This window comes from Lynx rufus, unplaced genomic scaffold, assembly GCF_022079265.1.
Source record: "Lynx rufus isolate CCGP_SWC_20201006 ecotype Redwood Valley unplaced genomic scaffold, mLynRuf1.p SCAF_15, whole genome shotgun sequence".
Lineage (NCBI taxonomy): Eukaryota > Metazoa > Chordata > Mammalia > Carnivora > Felidae > Lynx > Lynx rufus.
In genome coordinates, this window is record NW_025814829.1 from 37285621 (window position 1) to 37305429 (window position 19809).

At 43.5% G+C, this 19809-nt stretch overlaps 1 protein-coding gene across 3 annotated transcripts in view; it reads left to right on the forward strand.

Annotated features, from left to right (window-relative positions):
• The window catches only part of CACNA1E (calcium voltage-gated channel subunit alpha1 E), a 310524-nt gene that overhangs the window by 219651 nt on the left and 71064 nt on the right, over positions 1-19809 (forward strand). For all 3 annotated transcript variants that reach the window (XM_047077294.1, XM_047077295.1, XM_047077296.1), the window contains exons 8-17: positions 4760-4875; positions 9193-9246; positions 10105-10194; positions 11690-11899; positions 12636-12748; positions 14450-14562; positions 14918-15049; positions 15529-15601; positions 17419-17536; positions 19332-19399. In XM_047077294.1, coding sequence (XP_046933250.1) covers positions 4760-4875; positions 9193-9246; positions 10105-10194; positions 11690-11899; positions 12636-12748; positions 14450-14562; positions 14918-15049; positions 15529-15601; positions 17419-17536; positions 19332-19399 — 1087 coding nt within the window. The remainder of the gene's footprint in view (positions 1-4759; positions 4876-9192; positions 9247-10104; positions 10195-11689; positions 11900-12635; positions 12749-14449; positions 14563-14917; positions 15050-15528; positions 15602-17418; positions 17537-19331; positions 19400-19809) is intronic.

A 19809-nucleotide genomic window follows, 5' to 3' on the forward strand; every position in this document is an offset into this window, starting at 1 on the left:
CTCATCAGTTGATGGACATTTAGGCTCTTTCCATAATTTGGCTATTGTTGAGAGTGCTGCTATGAACATTGGGGTACAAGTGCCCCTATGCATCAGTACTCCTGTATCCCTTGGATAAATTCCTAGCAGTGCTATTGCTGGGTCATAGGGTAGGTCTATTTTTAATTTTCTGAGGAACCTCCACACTGCTTTCCAGAGCGGCTGCACCAATTTGCATTCCCACCAACAGTGCAAGAGGGTTCCCGTTTCTCCACATCCTCTCCAGCATCTATAGTCTCCTGATGTGTTCATTTTGGCCACTCTGACTGGCGTGAGGTGATACCTGAGTGTGGTTTTGATTTGTATTTCCCTGATAAGGAGCGACGCTGAACATCTTTTCATGTGCCTGTTGGCCATCCGGATGTCTTCTTTAGAGAAGTGTCTATTCATGTTTTCTGCCCATTTCTTCACTGGGTTGTTTTTCGGGTGTGGAGTTTGGTGAGCTCTTTATAGATTTTGGATACTAGCCCTTTGTCCGATATGTCATTTGCAAATATCTTTTCCCATTCCGTTGGTTGCCTTTTAGTTTTGTTGGTTGTTTCCTTTGCTGTGCAGAAGCTTTTTATCTTCATAAGGTCCCAGTAATTCACTTTTGCTTTTAATTCCCTTGCCGTTGGGGATGTGTCGAGTAAGAGATTGCTATGGCTGAGGTCAGAGAGGTCTTTTCCTGCTTTCTCCTCTAAGGTTTTGATGGTTTCCTGTCTCACATTTAGGTCCTTTATCCATTTTGAGTTTATTTTTGTAAATGGTGTGAGAAAGTGGTCTAGTTTCAACCTTCTGCGTGTTGCTGTCCAGTTCTCCCAGCACCATTTGTTAAAGAGGCTGTCTTTTTTCCATTGGATGTTCTTTCCTGCTTTGTCAAAGATGAGTTGGCCATACGTTTGTGGGTCTAGTTCTGGGGTTTCTATTCTATTCCATTGGTCTGTGTGTCTGTTTTTGTGCCAATACCATGCTGTCTTGATGATTACAGCTTTGTAGTAGAGGCTGAATAATGTGTGTTTTAGAAAGAGTGAGTGAGATGGATAAAATGAAGAGAAGAGAAACAGGTGGTTGAGAGACCATGTAAGTGCTATTGCAATAATCCAGGCATAAAATGATGAGGTCCTGGACCAAGGCAGTTAGGACAAAGAGGAAAGGTTGATCCAAGTGCTGTTTTGAAGATAGAACCAACAGAACATGGCACACTAATTGGACAGGAAGGATAGAAAGAAAACAAAGAGCCAAAGGTAAAAACCTTGATAGATGGTGTTACCATGAACCAATCCAGCCCCTTGTTTCTTTCTAATTGTTGACATCCAGGGAAGAAGGCAAGGAAAGGCGGTGCCCCACGGCTTGTATTCTGTTATTCTGACTCTCAATGGCCCTGGACTCTTCATTTTGACTGTCTCCCTCTCCATTCCCCCAAAACAGTGTTGATAGAACCATCTGAACCTGAAGACAAGCTCATGATTTCTCCTTTTAATATGCCTTATTCCCATGCCCTCAGCCTGACCATGACCATGATAAGGTGTCTGTGCCAAGGAATCCATCTATCTTGGTAGGAAAGGGTGAATGAGGTGCCTCCTCTTCCTCTGCCCTGGGGCTGTGACACATCCCTCAACCCCTGGCTGGTTTCTTCCTTCCTGGATATGAACAATGTTTTATTTTGGAAGAAAAATTATGCTCAGAGACTGAGTTTGACTTTTCCAGCAATTTATTTAATGAAAGTTCACTGCAGGAATTTGACAAGCCAATAGTACACAGGATAATTTCTGTTAATAAGCCAATAAAGAAATAACATACTCACCGGGGCACCTGTGTGGCTTAGTCGGTTGAGCATCCAACTTCAGCTCAAGTCATGATCTCATGGTTTGTGGGTTCAAGCCCCGCATCCGGCTCTGTGCTGACAGCTTAGAGCCCGGAGCCTGCTTCAGATTCTGTGTCTCCTCCTCTCTCTGCCCCTCCCATGCTCATGCTTTGTCTCTCTCTGTCTCTCAATAATAAATACACGCTAAGAAAAAAAAATTTTTTAGAGAAATAACATACTCGAAACCAGTGATAGATCAATCACACTGTTGTTCCAGGCAAGAGGAGGTGAAAGGAATAAAGTGCAAATTTAGTTGAGGTGTACCTTTATACAAGTTGGTACTGGGGAGAGACAGCTTAGCCAAACTGGGAGCTGATGTCCAGGTACTAGTGCAAAAGTAAAAGCCCCGTGTGGCTGGAGCATGTTGCTATGGAATGGGGCCTGGTGTTGATGGGCAAGCTGATCTTCATGGGGCCTCTGCACGACTCATCACTGCCTGTAAGTGACACCTTTACAGATGTAAAGTTTTATTCAACTTACTACTGGAAGCCCTAGCCACAGAAGTCAGACAAGAACAAGAAATCAAAGTCATGGAAATTGGTAAGGAAGAAGTAAAACTTTCACTATTTGCAGATGACATGATGCTATATACAGAACACCCTCAAGACTCCCTCAAGAAACTACTAGAACTGATCAGTGAATTCAGTAAAGTCCCAGGATACAAAACCTATATACCGATATCCATTGCATTTCTATACACTAATAATGAAATAACAGAGAAAGTAAGAGAACAATCCCATTTACAGTTGCACCGAAAATAATACCATACCTAGGAATAAATTTAACAAATGAGGTGAAAGACCTGGCCTCTGAAAACTATAAAACATTGATGCAATAAGTTGAAGAGGACAAAAAGAAATAGAGAGACATTCCATGCTCACGGATTGGGAGAACAAATACTGTTAAAATGTCTATACTACCCAAAGTAATCTACAGATTTAATGAAATCCCTATCAAAATACCAACAGCATTTTTCACAGAGACAGAACAAACAATTCTAACATTTGTATGGAAACACCAGAAACTAATATGACACTGTATGCTAGTTGGAATTAAAATAAACTTCAAAACAAAAGTGTCACTGTTACCAAGGCTGGAGCTGATTGCCCAAGATCTTCAAGAAGCTATCTTAGATCAGCAAAGTATAGCCTTGCTCAGACCAAGCACTCTTGGGTCATCCTCACAAATTCTGCATTCATAGTCTAATGTGCCCTTGCCATAGTTGTTTCTTCATATGCTTTTATTGTTAAGCCCCCAGTGTGGCCCCTCAGCAGCTGAGCGGCTGAATTCTGATACATGAGAACAGAGAAGATGATGACACCCGGAGACAGCTTACTTCATTCTTAAAGCAAAGCAACTTTCCTTCGAAATACAACTTTTTACAGTGGGTGCTGGGCTCCCTCATTGTCAGGCTGAAGCTCTCTAGCTGTGGGGAGCACCTTGGCTAAGGGCAACAGCTTCCAGGTAGTAGGGAGCATGCCTGAGCCGAGGCTGGAGAGGCACTACACTACTAAGGGCATTGTAGCCTGGAGGGGTGTTTGATGAGAAGGGCGTTGGTAGAGGTGGTTGCTAGAGAGGCCTATTAACAAATGAATATTTCTTTAACCCCATTTGCTCAGCCATTGAATTTGCTCATCTTCCTCTCTACCAGGAAGCCCTTGTGTCTCTTTTCCCTTTCCACGCCACCCACCCTCTCCTCCCCTCCCCCCCCCCCTCCGCCACCCAGGGGTTTAGGCTTTTCATCGTCTTGTGCCACAGAGTGGCTCTGGTCCCTTGCACCTGTCAGTGGACTGTGTCTTCTCCCTGACCCTGACCTTGGCTTTCCATCTATCTCATTATCTCCTCTCATATCCCTCCCATCTTCCTACTCTCTTTCTTTTGGAGCCAGGTGCCCTTCCCGTGTCCTTCCCTTTCCTGTTTAACCTCCACTAGCCATCTTCACACAGCACTCAGTCCTTCAAGGCATTGGTGTCAATGGTCTTCAGTGGCAGCCCTTATAGAGTGTCACAGGATGCAGGATGCCAGAGGAAGCACGGCACTATGGTTAGACTTTAGATCCCAGCAAGTTACTTCCCTTCTCTAATCCTTGGTTTCCCCATCAGTTAAATAGGAATTTTAATAGTACTTATTACTTCACATGGTGACTGTAATGGATTAAATTAGAGTCCATGGGTATGAAAAACTTCATACAGGGCTGGCACATAATTGGTCCATATAGATTAATCACTGTTGTTATTAAAAGCATAAAGGGTAGGTGTGCCCCTCAGGAGGGTTAATGGCCTTATGTTGTAGCTGGGGAAACAGAACGTAGCATTTTGAACCCTAGTTTGTCACCTGACTAAGAAAGTACCTTTTAAAATAGAGCAAGCAGGGGCGCCTGGGTGGCGCAGTCGGTTAAGCGTCCGACTTCAGCCAGGTCACGATCTCGCAGTCCGGGAGTTCGAGCCCCGCGTCAGGCTCTGGGCTGATGGCTCAGAGCCTGGAGCCTGTTTCCAATTCTGTGTCTCCCTCTCTCTCTGCCCCTCCCCCGTTCATGCTCTGTCTCTCTCTGTCCCAAAAATAAATAAACGTTGAAAAAAAAATTTTTTTAAAAATAAAAAATAAAATAAAATAAAATAGAGCAAGCAGAGGGTGTTAGTGATGACTGGGATGAAACTGATCTGGGAAAGCTTCTTGAGTGAGGCCGAACAAAGTATGTTTCTGAACAGCATTTTAAGGAGGTGATAGTTGCAGCCTGGAACAAAGGAAGGGGGAAATGGGGCATAGAGAGTCACCTGCTCAAACACTCTCTTGCTCCTACTTGCTTCACCCTTCCTTTTAGTCACGGCACTACCCCAGTTCACTGCTTATGAATCTCATCCTTCTCATCCACAGCGAATTTGCCAAAGAGAGAGAGAGAGTGGAGAACCGGAGAGCTTTCATGAAATTGCGGCGGCAGCAGCAGATTGAGCGTGAGCTGAATGGGTACCGCGCCTGGATAGACAAAGCAGGTGAGGCCTGGCAGGCTGCACAGACATCAGTGTAGACGTCCCCCTGAGCACCCCTGGTGCCTCCATTCACAGGAGCAGCCTTGGCCAGAGCAGAGAGTAGCTCTGGATGCCTCACCGGCTTTGTGGGCTCCATGCTGGTCCCTCTTTCTTCCTCGGGGACTAACTGTTCCTATTCTACCGAACACCTTCACGAGGCTCACAGTTTAGCAAGGTGAACTGAGTGAAAGGTAACATAGCTAGCTCCTGGAGCTGGGTTGGGTGGGTGACATTGTACACTACTGCTGATAATTATAATGACCACCAGCAGCAGCAACCACAGTCCATTCATTCCACAAATATTTGAGCACTTGCTTTGTGCCAGCCCCTGTCCTAGGTACTTGAGATACAGCAATGAACCAAACAGACCACCAGCTCACCAAAGCCCCTTTCATGTGAAGCCCATTCCCCTCTATTGGAGAAGGCAGGGATAAACAAAATAATAAATGAATAACTTGTAAGAAGGTGACAAGTACCATGGAAAACAGATCAAGGTAGGGTTATGGGGTGTAGGGTAGGTTGTGTTTTGAAATAGGGAGATCAGGGAGACCCTTTTGGGGAGAGACTTGAAGGAGTTGAGGTGGTAAGTCATGGGAAGGTCTGAGGGGGATATCTCAGTGCTAAGACTCTAGTGTGGAAGCAAGCCAAGAATATTCCAGGAATAGAAGGAAGAATGAGTAAAGGGAGAGGGGCAGGAAGACAGGGTGGGGCCAGTGATGAGAGGAGTGGGCAGAACTTATAGGCCATTGTAAGAGTTCGGGGCTGTGCTGTTAGTGATGCAAGAACCATTGGAGGGTTTGGAGCTGAGGTGGGACATGGTCTGATTGAAGATTTTGAGGGGGCCCTTTGGCTGCTGCATTGAGAGTACACTGTAGGAGGGCAAGGTCAGAAGCAGGGGACCGACGGCGAGGCCACTGCGGTGAGCCGGGTAATACCTGATGGTGAGAACTGGTGATTCCTATTTCCTGAGCTATCACCAGTTCCTCGCTATGAGGCTCTGCCTTGAGGATAGGTCCAAACCTATCATGATTTTGTTAACCCACAGAACCACCAGCTTCAAGTTTGACTGTGGCTCAGCTGCTCATGAAGGGGTATCAATCACCGCATATCTGTCAGTAAAATGGATGCATTTGCTTTCCTTATTATTCTAAAGATTACATTGCATTGGTGTTATATATCTTTATTTTCATCCTGAGCAAAGAGGAATTTATTTTAATAAAAAGATACACATGACAGCATTTTTTCCCCTCTATTCTTGGTAGAAAGCATAGCACAGATGTGAGATCTCTCCAGAAAAATTTGGAATATGATTTGATGCTTAGTTGCCTGAGACTTATTCTTCCATAGCAGGTTAGGAATGACACCATGGCACTCCTCTTCTACCCACCAAGACAAAAAAGCTCTGTCTCAGCTCTGGAGTCAACTTTTGATCATCTGTCAGGGATGAGAGAGTACATATGATTAAAAGTGCCATTTCAAAGCCAGACAATAAGCACCTCCCATTTAGGACCACCTGCATTCCTTCGCTGCTTCTAGAAGCATGTACCATACCCACTGACTATACTTTCAATTTGCCCTTTCTCCTCCGAGGTTCTCGGGTAGGGGTGAATGTGAACCTCTCCTCCTTTCCAGAATGTTAACTCAGCCTTACTGAGCAGATTTGTCTCCAGGTCTGGCAGCCAGCTTGAAGTTCCCCACTGTCCTTGGCTTCCTGGGTGGAGGAGCCATCTGACAGACCACCCCAGGGAGCAGTCTGGCAGCAGAACTGGAAAAGAACGTTGCCCACCCTGTCCATGACCCGACTCGTGGTCAGGCAGCACAGGACGCTGTTCTTTGTGGCTCTGCTTTTCAGATACATGCAGAATTCCAAGGCTCCACTTTCTTCCAGTTGGCAAAGCCAGCTCTCTCCTTCTAAGAAAAAAAGACGCACTGCAACGTCAGATTGGGCTTCCTGGCCCTTCTCTTTGCAAATGGGGTGTGAGTGAATCAGAGACATATGGGTTACATTTCCCTGGAAAGAGACTCTCAAGTTCGAGAGAGAACTTGGCAAAAGGCTATGGGGGAAGGTGGGGGCAGCTTCCGCACATCCAGAGCCCTCAAGCACTTCCCAGAGATACTCAGCAGCACCACGCGCCCTCCTTCTGCCTTGGGGGTCCTCAGATTAGCCCACCCAGCACCCAGGCACTGTACATAGCAGATGTGCCTCCCTGGCTGAGGTCATTCATGTTGCTATGAGGTATTTTAACGAGTACCTAATCTTTAAATGATGTCCTCTGAACAATGTGTGCTGTAAATGACTTTAAAACCTCTATGTCTGCATAAAGGAGCATCTCACCAATAACATTTAACCTGTTAACTTAAAGTTTTGCCAGAGGCTGTACTAAAAAGGAAAGCTAAACATTTATGCCTTGGTATAATAGCTATCCTGAGTGGTACCCTCCGAGCTTCAAAATGTTCCCCTCCCTGGGAAATACATTATATGCTCTCAGTTTTATATGCAGGTGGAATTATGGTAATGACTTTACCCTCTTCTGCTTGTCCTTTTACTTGTTACAATTGCTTAAATGAAACCATCATTTAATAGAGCCTGCTGCAAGCTTTTCCCCAGCAGCTGGGATCTTAAGGACTGATGGCTTCCAGCTTCCAGCTTCCTGCCTATGGCTGAGGTTGGGGTGAGGATTAAACTCATCCACATCACTCCCAATGGAGACACAGAATCCTGTCAGATATGGGACAGAAGGGCTAGTTTGTAAGTTTGGAGGAATGCTAGTGAGGTTTATCCTAACAAGTCTTACTAGAAAATAGCCCACTAGTGATGATACCTCCCTGGAATACAGGACTGTTCCTGGGGAGGTCAAGAGGAAAATCCAAGGAACCGCTTGATTCTTTTCCAAATACTGACAACCAGACACAGCATTCCAACACTGGCCAGTCCTTCAGTTCTCCAGTTGGGTATCCAAAAATTCAATTCAATTCTGACACTAAACACCACCAGAAGTTAGTGCAGATCCCACAGATTAGGGACTCAGTCCCACAAGCCTGCCATCATTTCACGCACCAGCCACAAGTGGAATCCCGAAGTGACTTGCATTTTTACCCACTCAGTTGCCAATTTAGAGGGTTCCAGGTTGATCATTCCTTGAATGATTTCCAGAACTCAGGAAAGCTATACTTCCTATCACCAGTTTATTACAAAGGATCCAACTCAGGAATAACCAAATGGAAGAGATTCCTCGGGTAAGGTGGAGGGTAGAGGGGGACACAGACCCTCCATGCCCCTTTCAGGCACGTTACTCTCCCAGCACCTTGACATATTCACTAACTCCGAAGCTCCTTGAGCCCCCTCATGGAGGGTTTGTTGTTGTTGTTGTTTTTCCTGAAGATTCCATTATGTAGACATACTTGATTAAATCATTGGGCATTGGTGATTGTGCATTCTCCAGCCTCTCTCCCATCATGGGAACTGGGAGGGGGAATGAGGCTGAAAGTTATAACCTAATCATATGGTTGGTTTTTCTGGTGACCGATGCAGATCCTTAAGTAATGTAGGCATCGTCGACAGTGAGTTGTCTAGTTAGCATACAAAAGACAGTAAATTCCAAGGGTTTTTGGAGCTCTGTGCCAGGAAGGTGGACAAAAACCAGATATTTATTTTTCGTTCTATCAGAGGGCCAAATTCACGACAGACCTGAGCCTCTTTTGCCCAAGCAAGGCAGACTGTAGTGTGGGGGTAAGAGGAAGCAAGCCCACAAGATGCCATTAGCATCTTCCGCTGCTCCTCCTCAAAGAAGTAGACTGGCTGGAGCTCAAAACATGGTTTTATCGCCTGAACGAGGCAGTAGATGTTGCCCTGGTATGCCTTGTATGTGCTGCCGACAAGAAGAACCAAGGAAGCGCCTACTGCTAGAAAAAGTTTAAAGAACCTGGATAGAAGGAAAAAAATAGAAATGGAAAATTTTCATTGCTATCAGTTTAGGAGATTTTGGTTAGAAAGAGGTAAGTTCTTTCTCTCAACAAATATTACCCGACACAGGGCTGAATTTTAACAGTCAACCTCCAAGTGCCCCCTTACTACAAGAACTTCCTTTCTGTTCTCATCTGCACTTGGGAGCTCCCTCTGTGACCCTTGATGTCTTTCTGAAGCTGGTGCTTGCATGGAGCTATGAACTCTTTGCTCTCTCTCTGTTGCCCTGGGGCCACAGCTGTCCCTAGAGGATTTTTCATCCTGTGAAATATTTTGACATTTACAGATAATTTACTAAACCATTTATTTCCATATAGAGGAAGTCATGCTTGCTGAAGAAAATAAAAACGCTGGAACATCAGCCTTAGAAGGTAAGGAAGTGCTCCAACGCTTTACTGCATTTGCGCCCTCTTACGCTGTGGCAATCTCTTGATCAAAAGAGAAAGAAATAAAAAGAGTGGTGCTCTGGGATTTGAAATGAAAGTCTCTCTGTCATAAAATCCCTCATGCTTTAAAATGAAGGGAATTGAGTCATGGATTTAAATGCTTTTTGAAGTGATGAAAATGAACTCCAATAGCTGCTTTGTTCTAGGGCGTGTGATTGCTACTGTGCAATGAAAAGACCATCATACAACCAGTGGCATGGAAAGGGATCTTCTTTGAAAATTTGCAGGGATCATCTTGGGACCACTTTCATTAGCAGGAAGTGGCATTATTTTGTTTTTTTTATTTTTTTAACATTTATTTATTATTGAGAGACAGAGAGAGACAGAGCATGAACTAGGGAGGGGCAGAGGGAGAGGGAGATACAGAATCTGAAGCAGGCTCCAGGCTTTGAGCTGTCAGCACAGAGCCCAATGCGGGGCTCGAACTCATGAACTGTGAGATCATGACCTGAGCTGAAGTCAGACGCTTAACCAACTGAGCCACCCAGGCGCCCCAGGAAGTGGTATTGTTTATGAAGAACCAGAACAAATAGATATGGAGTGCCTATTTACGACTGCGTGTAGATAGGGTTTGGCAAGGACTCTGGAGCACATGTGTTTCAACGTGCTGCTGAGCACACGAGTCATGTTTCTATAGACATTTGTGATTTCTGTAACCATGGCTCAGCTGTTTCAAGGCAGTCGCCTGTGTCAAGAGGCCTCTGGCACAGAGTCCTCAGCTTTGACCTGAATGATCTGATTGTTCTTGTGTTCTTTCACTGGACTTCCCCTTCCCTGGTACAGTGCTTCGAAGGGCAACCATCAAAAGGAGCCGGACAGAGGCCATGACTCGAGACTCCAGTGATGAGCACTGTGTTGATATCTCCTCTGTGGGTGAGTGGAACCAGTTAGATCTTCTTTTATTGGTCTGAATCTTCTATGTAAAGAAAGATCATGTCTTTTGAGAAGCACCACAAAGAGGAACAGAATCCAAAGAATCCAGAAAAAGAGAAAGTCTTGGAAATCTAATAGATGACAGTGAGTTGCAGAGAAAAAATGGACCATGGGGTTGAGGGCTAAGAATCCAACCAGATTCTTCAAGTGTGTCAGATGTATCCCTTTTACATATATATATACTTTCTGTCCTGAATGTGATAATGAGAACCCACTTTGGGATATTGTTCAGAAGATCCTGAGGACCTGATGCTTCTAGTGACCCCCATTTGAGACCCTGGAATCATTTGCTTAGCCACAGTGGTACCTACCTACTTCCATGTGATGTTTAAACAGATTGTTACTGACAACCCTTAAAAACCCTCTTCAATCCCAGGTTCCCAGACATTCTGGTCAATGCAGATTTTACCTCCCCAGAAAAAGGGAAGGGTCTCACTTCAACCTTTTTAAATATATTATCAAATTGGCTTCCATACAACACCCAGTGCTCATCCCAACAAGTGCCCTCCTCATCGCCCATCACCCACTTTCCCCTCTCCCTCACCTCCCCCATCAACCCTCAGTTTGTTTTCTGTATTTAAGAGTCTCTAATGGTTTGCCTCCCTCCCTATCTGTTAGTAACTTTTTCTCCCCTTCCCTTCCCCCTGGTCTTCTGTTAAGTTGCTCAAGATCCACATATGAGTGAAAACATATAGTATCTGTCTTTATCTGACTGACTTGTTTCACTTAGCATGATACCCTCCAGTTCCATCCACGTTGCTGCAAATGGCAGGATTTCATTCTTTCTCATTGCCAAGTAGCATTCCATTACACACACACACACACACACACACACACACACACACACACACCCCACATCTTTATCCATTCGTCAGTTGATGGACATTTAGGCTCTTTCTATAATTTGGCTATCGTTGAAAGCATCGCTGTAAATATTGGGGTATGTATGCCTCTATGCTTCAGCATTCCTGTATTCCTTGGATAAATTCCTAGCAGTGCTATTGCTGGGTCATAGGGTAAAAGCAGAAGAGTTGTACAGAGCTCATTGCTGCTTTAGGCTGCCAGTGGTAGAAATACCACAAATGCAGCCAATTGACTCCAATGCCTGAAGCATATTTAAAAGGAAAGGCCAGAAAGAAGCTTAATCTATGAAAAACATAAACATCATCCTGTTAGGATTCAGAACACTGGATGTATGTTTCATGTCATGCCCAGGGAATCTTTTGGTTTCCTAAAACTTAGAGTGTCCAGTGAGGATAACCAGGGATCTCTGCTATGGAAACACTTAGCCCATATCAAGGGGATTCCTTGGGCCTGCAACATGGTGGTCACTGAGCCAACTGAAGCTGTCCATCTCCCCCTTTGAAGGCCCCCTTGCCATGGAGGGTGATCTGTTGCGCAGCCTCATTCTTCTTCTGTACTTGTCTCCCCTTAGGCACACCTCTTGCCCGAGCCAGCATCAAAAGTGCAAAGGTGGATGGGGCCTCCTATTTCCGGCACAAAGAAAGGCTTCTGCGCATCTCTATCCGCCACATGGTCAAATCGCAGGTGTTTTACTGGATTGTGTTGAGCCTTGTGGCTCTCAACACTGCCTGTGTGGCCATCGTCCATCACAACCAGCCCCAGTGGCTCACCCATCTCCTCTGTAAGTGAATAGTGACTACTGGCTGTCACAGGTGCTGCCGAATTGGAATATGAATGTAAGAGAGCAGGCATCCTACTGGACCTGGCAGTGTTCTGTGAGGGAGGCTAGAGTTGTCCTCAAGGGGTTGGGATATCACATGACCATTCCCCTTGTCATTCATCATTGAACCACTAACTTATTGAGAAGTCAATAAGATAGTGTTAGCCTTGGGTACTTTAAAGCCTTCACTTAGGCTCAATGGTGTAGGCTCAGTGGTGTAGAGAGTTTGGTCACCTAAGTCCTGGGGAGAAAGTTCTTAGGGCAATGGTTACCTCCAGTAGACCAATAAGGGAACTTATAGGTCAGCTCTGAGTAAGGCTGCCACTGGGTGTCAATGAAGATCCAGGATGCTGTCACAGCTGGGTGTATATAGGTCGAATCTGGCTGTTGCATCAAAGCCATGGTAAAGCTCTTTCTTTCTCTCCTGAGAGCTGTATACCATTTAAAGGATAGTGACAAATCCACCTGTTGAAAAAGAGCAAAGCTAATATGCGAGTGTGCTTGGGACTCCCAGATCAGAGTGTACGCAGATATCATCAGGTTTTGCCTGGCTTTGACTTGACACAGTCAGCGAATGTCTTTGCATTATGGGTCCTGCTGGTGTTCAGGGCTCCTCTGTAGGTGAGAGTGTCGGGCTGGGGCATGCAGGAGCCCATGCCATCTATGGAACAAAGGCTTCTTCTTTTGATGCTTTCAGACTATGCAGAATTTCTGTTTCTGGGACTGTTCCTCTTGGAGATGTCCTTGAAGATGTATGGCATGGGGCCTCGACTTTACTTTCACTCTTCATTCAACTGTTTTGATTTTGGGGTAAGTGCTTTGGAGCCCACCTGTCCTCCTGCTTCGTGTTGATATGCCATGGTTTGAGATAAGCAGCTTGCTCCATTGCTCAGCATGAAGCACTGAAATCAGAATTTATAAAAGGGGAATAAGTAAGTTAGCTACAGGGAGGTCAGGAATGAGTGAATCCTTCCCACTGTAGGGTTGGTTTGTTTGTTTTTTTAAAGCTCTTTTACTTTTAATGTTTTTATTGAAGTATAACACGTATACCATGGTGCACACTTAAGTGGATAGCTGTATGAATTTGACAGATCTACCCATAGTAAGTTTTGAACCACTTATTGTCTTGGGGGAAGCCTGAGAGAGAACAAAGGAACTGATTCCAGAAGGTGGTTCAGTAAAAAAAAAAAAAAAAAAAAGAAAGAAAAAAAAAAAAGAAAAAAAAAGAGAGAGAGAGAGAAGCTTATATATTTGTGTATTTTTTAGTTCAGTTTAAAATTGGGAAAGTTACCTAGATATACTGTCATGCAAACGTGCACACACACACACACACACACACACACACACACACACACACTTGTATTAGCAAGTTCCCACATAGACTATTTCATCCAGTGTTCACTTCCTAAATACTGTTGATATATAAATGTGTTGATATATAAATGTGTGCCTTCAAGATGTTTTGACATACATTTTTGTCCTCCACTGCTTTTGGGACTCCTAACCACTCTATTACATATCAGGAATTATCTTTCTCATTTGAAAATGAGTAAATAGAGAACATCGTGTGCAAGTTCACATAGCCAGTTAGCAGCAGAACTAGGTTGCAAAACTTTGAGTTCCTGAACCACTTCTCTTTCTGCCAAGCCCACTTCTGTTCCTGCCAAATCTTCAGTTATGTGCTAACGATTTTGAGCACTTGCCAATCTGCATTTTAACTTGGAACATATGCTTCTGGGTACGGGCAATTTTCAGGCATAACAGCTAGTGAAAGACCATTCCCTCTCTACATACTTCTCAGCATTGCAGTGAGGATTAATTTTTGTTATTTGTCCTAGAGCACTGTGTAGAATATAGTAGACATTCAGTGAACATATAATGAAAACAAAGCCAAAATGTTAATTTGACACTACTCCTTCCCACGGCAATCAGATTCTGTACCACCAAGTAGTACTGTCACATTGGGGTACATGGGACCTGTGTGGCTAAAAGATGCTTCACATATAGGTGAATGAACCTTGTTAGTGCTTCTTGTTAGTGATTCTTGTTAGTGCTAAATTCTCGGACGGTGAGAGAACGTGGACGTTCTCTGAGGTTTTTACATTGGGATGCAACCTGCATTAACTCAAATTTGTTTCTTTGCTTTGAGTATCACTCTTTTGTCTGTCTGTTCAAGGAGTTACTGTGTAAGAACGCTTGTGGCTATCAAATTTGTGCAGAGGCACACTGGCTCTTGTAGTTTTCACCAAGGACAAAACAGCAGTCAGTGAACCAATCTCCAGCATGAAGGACTGAAGTCAGGAAGAGGAGTGGAGAGAAGTGGGGAGGGAGGCAGTAGAGTCTCATTTTCCTTTGGCAGCCTTCACAAATAGGTAGTCCTGTTGGAGCTGTGCCGGGTGGGGTGGGGAGAGTTTCAATTTCACCGTAGCCCAATGAAAAGTGCTGACTGCTGAATGCCAGAAGGCTCTGCTCTTCTCCTCCTCCTCACTGTGGCTGGGTTTGGCTCTTTAGGTCACAGTGGGCAGTATCTTTGAAGTGGTCTGGGCAATCTTCAGACCTGGTACATCTTTTGGAATCAGTGTCTTGCGAGCTCTCCGGCTTCTAAGAATATTTAAAATAACCAAGTAAGTGATCATAAACTGGACTCTTCCCAACCACCTGTGAGAGCGGAAGCTTCTCTCTCCCTTATTATATTATATTTCCTTCCATCCCCTGTTCTCCCTCGCCATATGTTCCCCTTCCCTACCATGTCCCTGCTCCATTCTTCAGTTCCTCCTTCCCCAAATATCAAACCAGAAAAGTATCTATGACGCCAGATCCCATGTCACATTCCCAAGGGGAGCCTCATTGTTGCTGACATCTCTCCTTCACACAAATATACAAATGCAGCACATTTCATACACTACCAGGCAGATTCCCAGCTGGATTGGGGATAAGTTTATATTCAGTGTTCACTGCTACAGTGTTTGGGTTTTGTAGGTATTGGGCATCTCTGCGAAATCTGGTGGTCTCCTTGATGAGTTCTATGAAGTCTATCATCAGTTTGCTCTTCCTCCTCTTCCTCTTCATCGTTGTCTTTGCTCTCCTAGGAATGCAGCTGTTTGGGGGCAGGTAAGCACCAATGAACTTTCCATCCAAAGGAGCCTCAAAACCTAGTCTTCAGCCTGTGAGCACTCGGGTTTCTAATTTGACCACCATGATATCATCTTGTTTGCTTTTTTCCATGGCCCATCAACCACTGAGTGTGTGTGGTGGTCTCTGTTTTTAACCTTTTCACACTGTACAGGATTCTGGTTCTGGAAAAGACCCCTCTCTTGGGAACTGTCCCTGAAATGTACAGCATGGGGCCTTATAACTCAGGGTCAGCCCAAACCCTATCTCATTATCCATGCCCTTCAAAGTGCACAGTGCATCAGTAATAGCCACTAATAATGCCATCTTCCTAAGTTACATTGAATAGGGAGAAATGAAGGAAGAAGAGGATGTGGAGAAAGAGTAAAAGAAGTGATAAAAAGGGAAAAATCTCAGGAAGGGAAAAACTTGGTATGTGAGATTTTCATTTTATTCTTCTCTCTGAACTTCTTTCTCAGGTTTAACTTTAATGATGGGACTCCTTCAGCAAACTTTGACACCTTTCCGGCAGCCATCATGACTGTATTCCAGGTATGAGCCCAACTGGCAGGTAAAAATGTTAAGTAAGATCTTTTGGAGCTCACACTGAAAAATGGTGATATGTTAATAGAATACTACTTTTCCTTTCCAGGCTCATTCCAGGCAACTGGGATTCTTGTTGAATAATTATCAACACAATAATTCCTAGAATTTCTGTAGCTACATTCTTACCAATAATGGAAGAGCTCTATTATAACTACCTGATTGGCCTTTTCCCCATACTTGTGAGTTTGCAAGAGATATTAAGGCAAAGACATTCAGTAACTTATGGTATTTATGACCACCATCAAGTGGGCTTTATTCCAGGAATGCAAGGATGGTTTGATATCCATACATCAATTGATGTGATATACCACATTAACAAAATAAAGGATAAAAGTGATATGATTATTTTAATAGATGCAGAAAAAGCATGTAACAAAATTTAACATTCATTCATGATAAAACTCTCAATAAAGTGTATATAGGAGGAACATACCTCAACATAATAAAGGCCATATATGACAAACCCACAGCCAAATCATACTCAGTGGTGAAAAGCTAAAACCTTTTTCTCTAAGACTAGGAACAAGACAAAGATGTCTACTTGCACCACTTTTTTTAATGTTTACTGTTATTTTATTTATTTTATTTTATCTTATTTTTAAATTTTAGTTAGCCAACATACAGCGCAATATTGGTTTTAGAAGGAAAATTCAGTGATTCATCACTTAACATACAACACCCAGTGCTCATCACAGGTGCCCTCCCTAATACCCATCACCATCTAGCCCATCCCCCACCCACCTCCCTCCATCAACCCTCAGTTTGTTCTCTATTGTTAAGAGTCTCTTGTGGTTTGTTTCCCCCTCTCCTCTTTTTCCTCCCCCTACCATATGTTCATCTGTTTTGTTGATGAGTGAAATCATATGGTATTTGTCATTCTCTGATGTGTCTTACTTAGCATAATACCTTCTAGCTCCATCCACATCATTGCAAAATCAAGATTTTCTTTTTTTGATGGTTGAGTAATATTCCATTGTATATATGTAGCACATCTTCTTTATCCATTCATCAATCGATGGACATTTGGGCTCTCTTCATAGCTTAGCAATTGTTGATAATGCCTACTTGCACCACTTTTATCCTACATAGTACTGGAAGTTCTAGCCACCGCAGTCAGACAAGAAAAAGAGGTAAAAGTCATCCAAATTGGTAAGGAAGAAGTAAAACTGTCATATCACATTTATGGTTTTCTAAAATTGGAAGCATCTTCTAACCCACGTGTCCATTTAATGAATTATGTTTTCCACCCACCCCCACTATCCCCCCCCACAAAAAATATTTTTAAATCACGGGGGCAAACTCAAAAATAAATAATGCCGAGTGCTATAGAAAACACTGTTTAGCTGGAATCTGAGGCTGAACCAGAACCCAGGTTTCCAGAACTGGAGCCCATGAGGCTCTTTCTAATAATGCTGCTATCTCAAGAACTATACACTTGGCTCCCCTGGCATAGTCTGGTAGTGACCAGACCACTTGATCTGTGTGGTTACCATAGACTTGGCAAAGCTGGAGATGGAGGGAGTCTGTAGTCTGAGGAATAGAATCTTTCCTTTTGATGCTTTCTTTCTATTTTTCAATGCCTTTCTTCCTTATCAGAAGGAAGTTTAGAATTGCTCATAAAAATGACTTTATTTTTCTCCCTGGAAGAATAGCCAAGCAAGAGGTAGATGGAAAAAACCTAGGCGAGAATTTTCCTTTTTGCATTAGCCCCATTTTTTCAACCAACCCAGGTCTCTGACTTGCCTATTGTTTGCTTTGCCTAGATCCTAACAGGTGAGGACTGGAATGAGGTTATGTACAATGGGATCCGCTCCCAGGGTGGAGTTAGCTCAGGCATGTGGTCAGCTATCTATTTCATTGTGCTCACCTTGTTTGGAAACTGTATCCTTTTTAAGATGCTCCTCTTTGTGCTCTTTGCCTGCCTGGACCAGCATTTCAGGAGGGTGGTGATGGTGGTAGAGGTGGGTGGGGTTTTTTTAGGGCATCAGGGTAGCATTGGGGTGGATATAGTTCAGTGTACTAAGAGAAATAAGGATTCTGATTTTAAGGAAATTGTACAGTAGTTGGGTCAAGAAGACAAATATAAACAAGAAGATAAAGTATTATCTATATCTACAACATACACAAATAATAACTTATGAGGCTCTTACATTGAACAGTTGGAGATGCTATCAGCTGCGGAAAATAAGAGTTGACAAAGATACCTGTAGGCTGAAATAGTGACCATACTGTAATACTAATAAATTAATTACATGTTAATATAGAATAGGATTGGTCACATAGTAAGCTTTCAAAAATATTAGTACTATGACTAATACTAATACTCCTAAGCATAGCCAACATTTATTGTATTTGTGCTATTCATGAGACCCTGTACTAAGTGTTTTACAGGTACCATTTCATCTAATCCTTACCTTACCATCTAATCCTTAAGATTTAGATGAGCTAACTTGACCAAAGTCAAACAATTATTAAATTATAAAGGGAGACTGGAAATTGAGTCCATTTAATTCCCAAACCTATGTCTGGTCATAATATATAAACTAGAAAGATTTATGTTTTAATCCCAACAATTCTGTTTACCAGCTGTGTGGCCTTGGGAAAGTCCCTTAATCTCTATGAACTTCTAGTTTTCACATCTGTGGGGAGGATGACAGCATTTACCCCTTTGTTGTGCATAGTAAATGATATAATTTCTTTGGATGCACCTTATAAACTGTGAACTTCTACACAATCATTAAATGTTTTGGGGGAATGAGATTTGCCTTAAAATGGGATTGGTGGAGTGAAAAAGGAGAGCCATGTGATATAGCTGGACTTTGGCTTTTCCCATAGTCTCACAGAGAGAAGATACTCCTTTAAGTTATCTGCTGTGAAAATTTCTAGGGGTCAGAGCAGACAATGAACCAAACATGAGAAACCCATAAAAAGAAAGTTAATGCAGTGCATCACAGAAACAGAAGGTCAGTTTGTCACAATGGCACCTTGATTTTCCTATTACTCTGAGGGTAGTTAGACCTGGACTTTTATGCTGGAACCACTTCTGTGTTCCACAACACATGGACCCCAAAAAGAGTTGGAAAATTGGGACTTCAGAGGTTAGAGCTTGGAATAGAAATAGGTTCTATAATGACCTTGTGTGCTCTGTGACATTTTTGTTAAATGAAATATGGAAGACTTCCAGGATAAGAAGAATGAGAGAAATAAGTTAGCATCCCATTATTGAGAACCAATCAGTGATGGAGCTGTGGAATCTCATTTCTTTTCATCTTTAAGAACAGAGTAGTAGGATTGGTCTAGGTGGGCTTCAGTTCCAGCCTCTCAGAAAGGAGACATGAGCTCCTGCATTGAGCTCCCTGTTGTCATGTTGTTCAGCCGATCTCTATTCAGTAAGCCGTGAGGAGAGGCCATAGCTATCTAAAGGCCTCCTTACTCCACCTTGGCCCCTGAGTGGTTGGATTTATCTATTTCTTTGTCCTATGCAAAGAGAAGATAAGTGGAAGAGGGAATATATATTCCCCTTCAGACAGGGCTGCATAACCCCTGCTTAATCAATGCTTTGGGGTAACTTCTGTTCCTGCTGGTATCCCAGGCAGGAAAGACCTAGAGATGCCGTCTCAGTCTTGCTGAAGCCTTTTGTTTTTCTTACTCGCCCATCCTTAACTCATCACCCCAGACACACTGCTGAATGTGTTCTTGGCCATTGCTGTAGACAATCTGGCCAATGCCCAAGAGCTGACCAAGGTAAGCATTCTCTGGGGATCTGATGGTTCTCTAATGCCATTGGGCACTTCATCAACTGGGTAGATGATGAAATGAGAATGATATATCTGTTTTGCATACCTCACAGGATTATTGTTAGGATCAAGTGAAATAATGTATAGTATGTGAAAAACAGAGCAGGCTAAGTAAGATGTGTGTTCTTAGTAGCTCTAGTCATTTAACCTGAACTGGCTTTCCCCAGTGTCATCACAAAGAGGAGACATTTACAACAGGAATATAGGTGAGGGGATGGGGTCCCTGCCTGATCACTTGGGATGATGCCACTCAGCTTGGCAGAGGAGAGGGCATGAGTAGAGGCACAGTCTCAGCATTTTACTTCATGGGGTTCTGCCTAGAAGGGCCCTGCTCCATCACTTCCAGATACTGCAGAA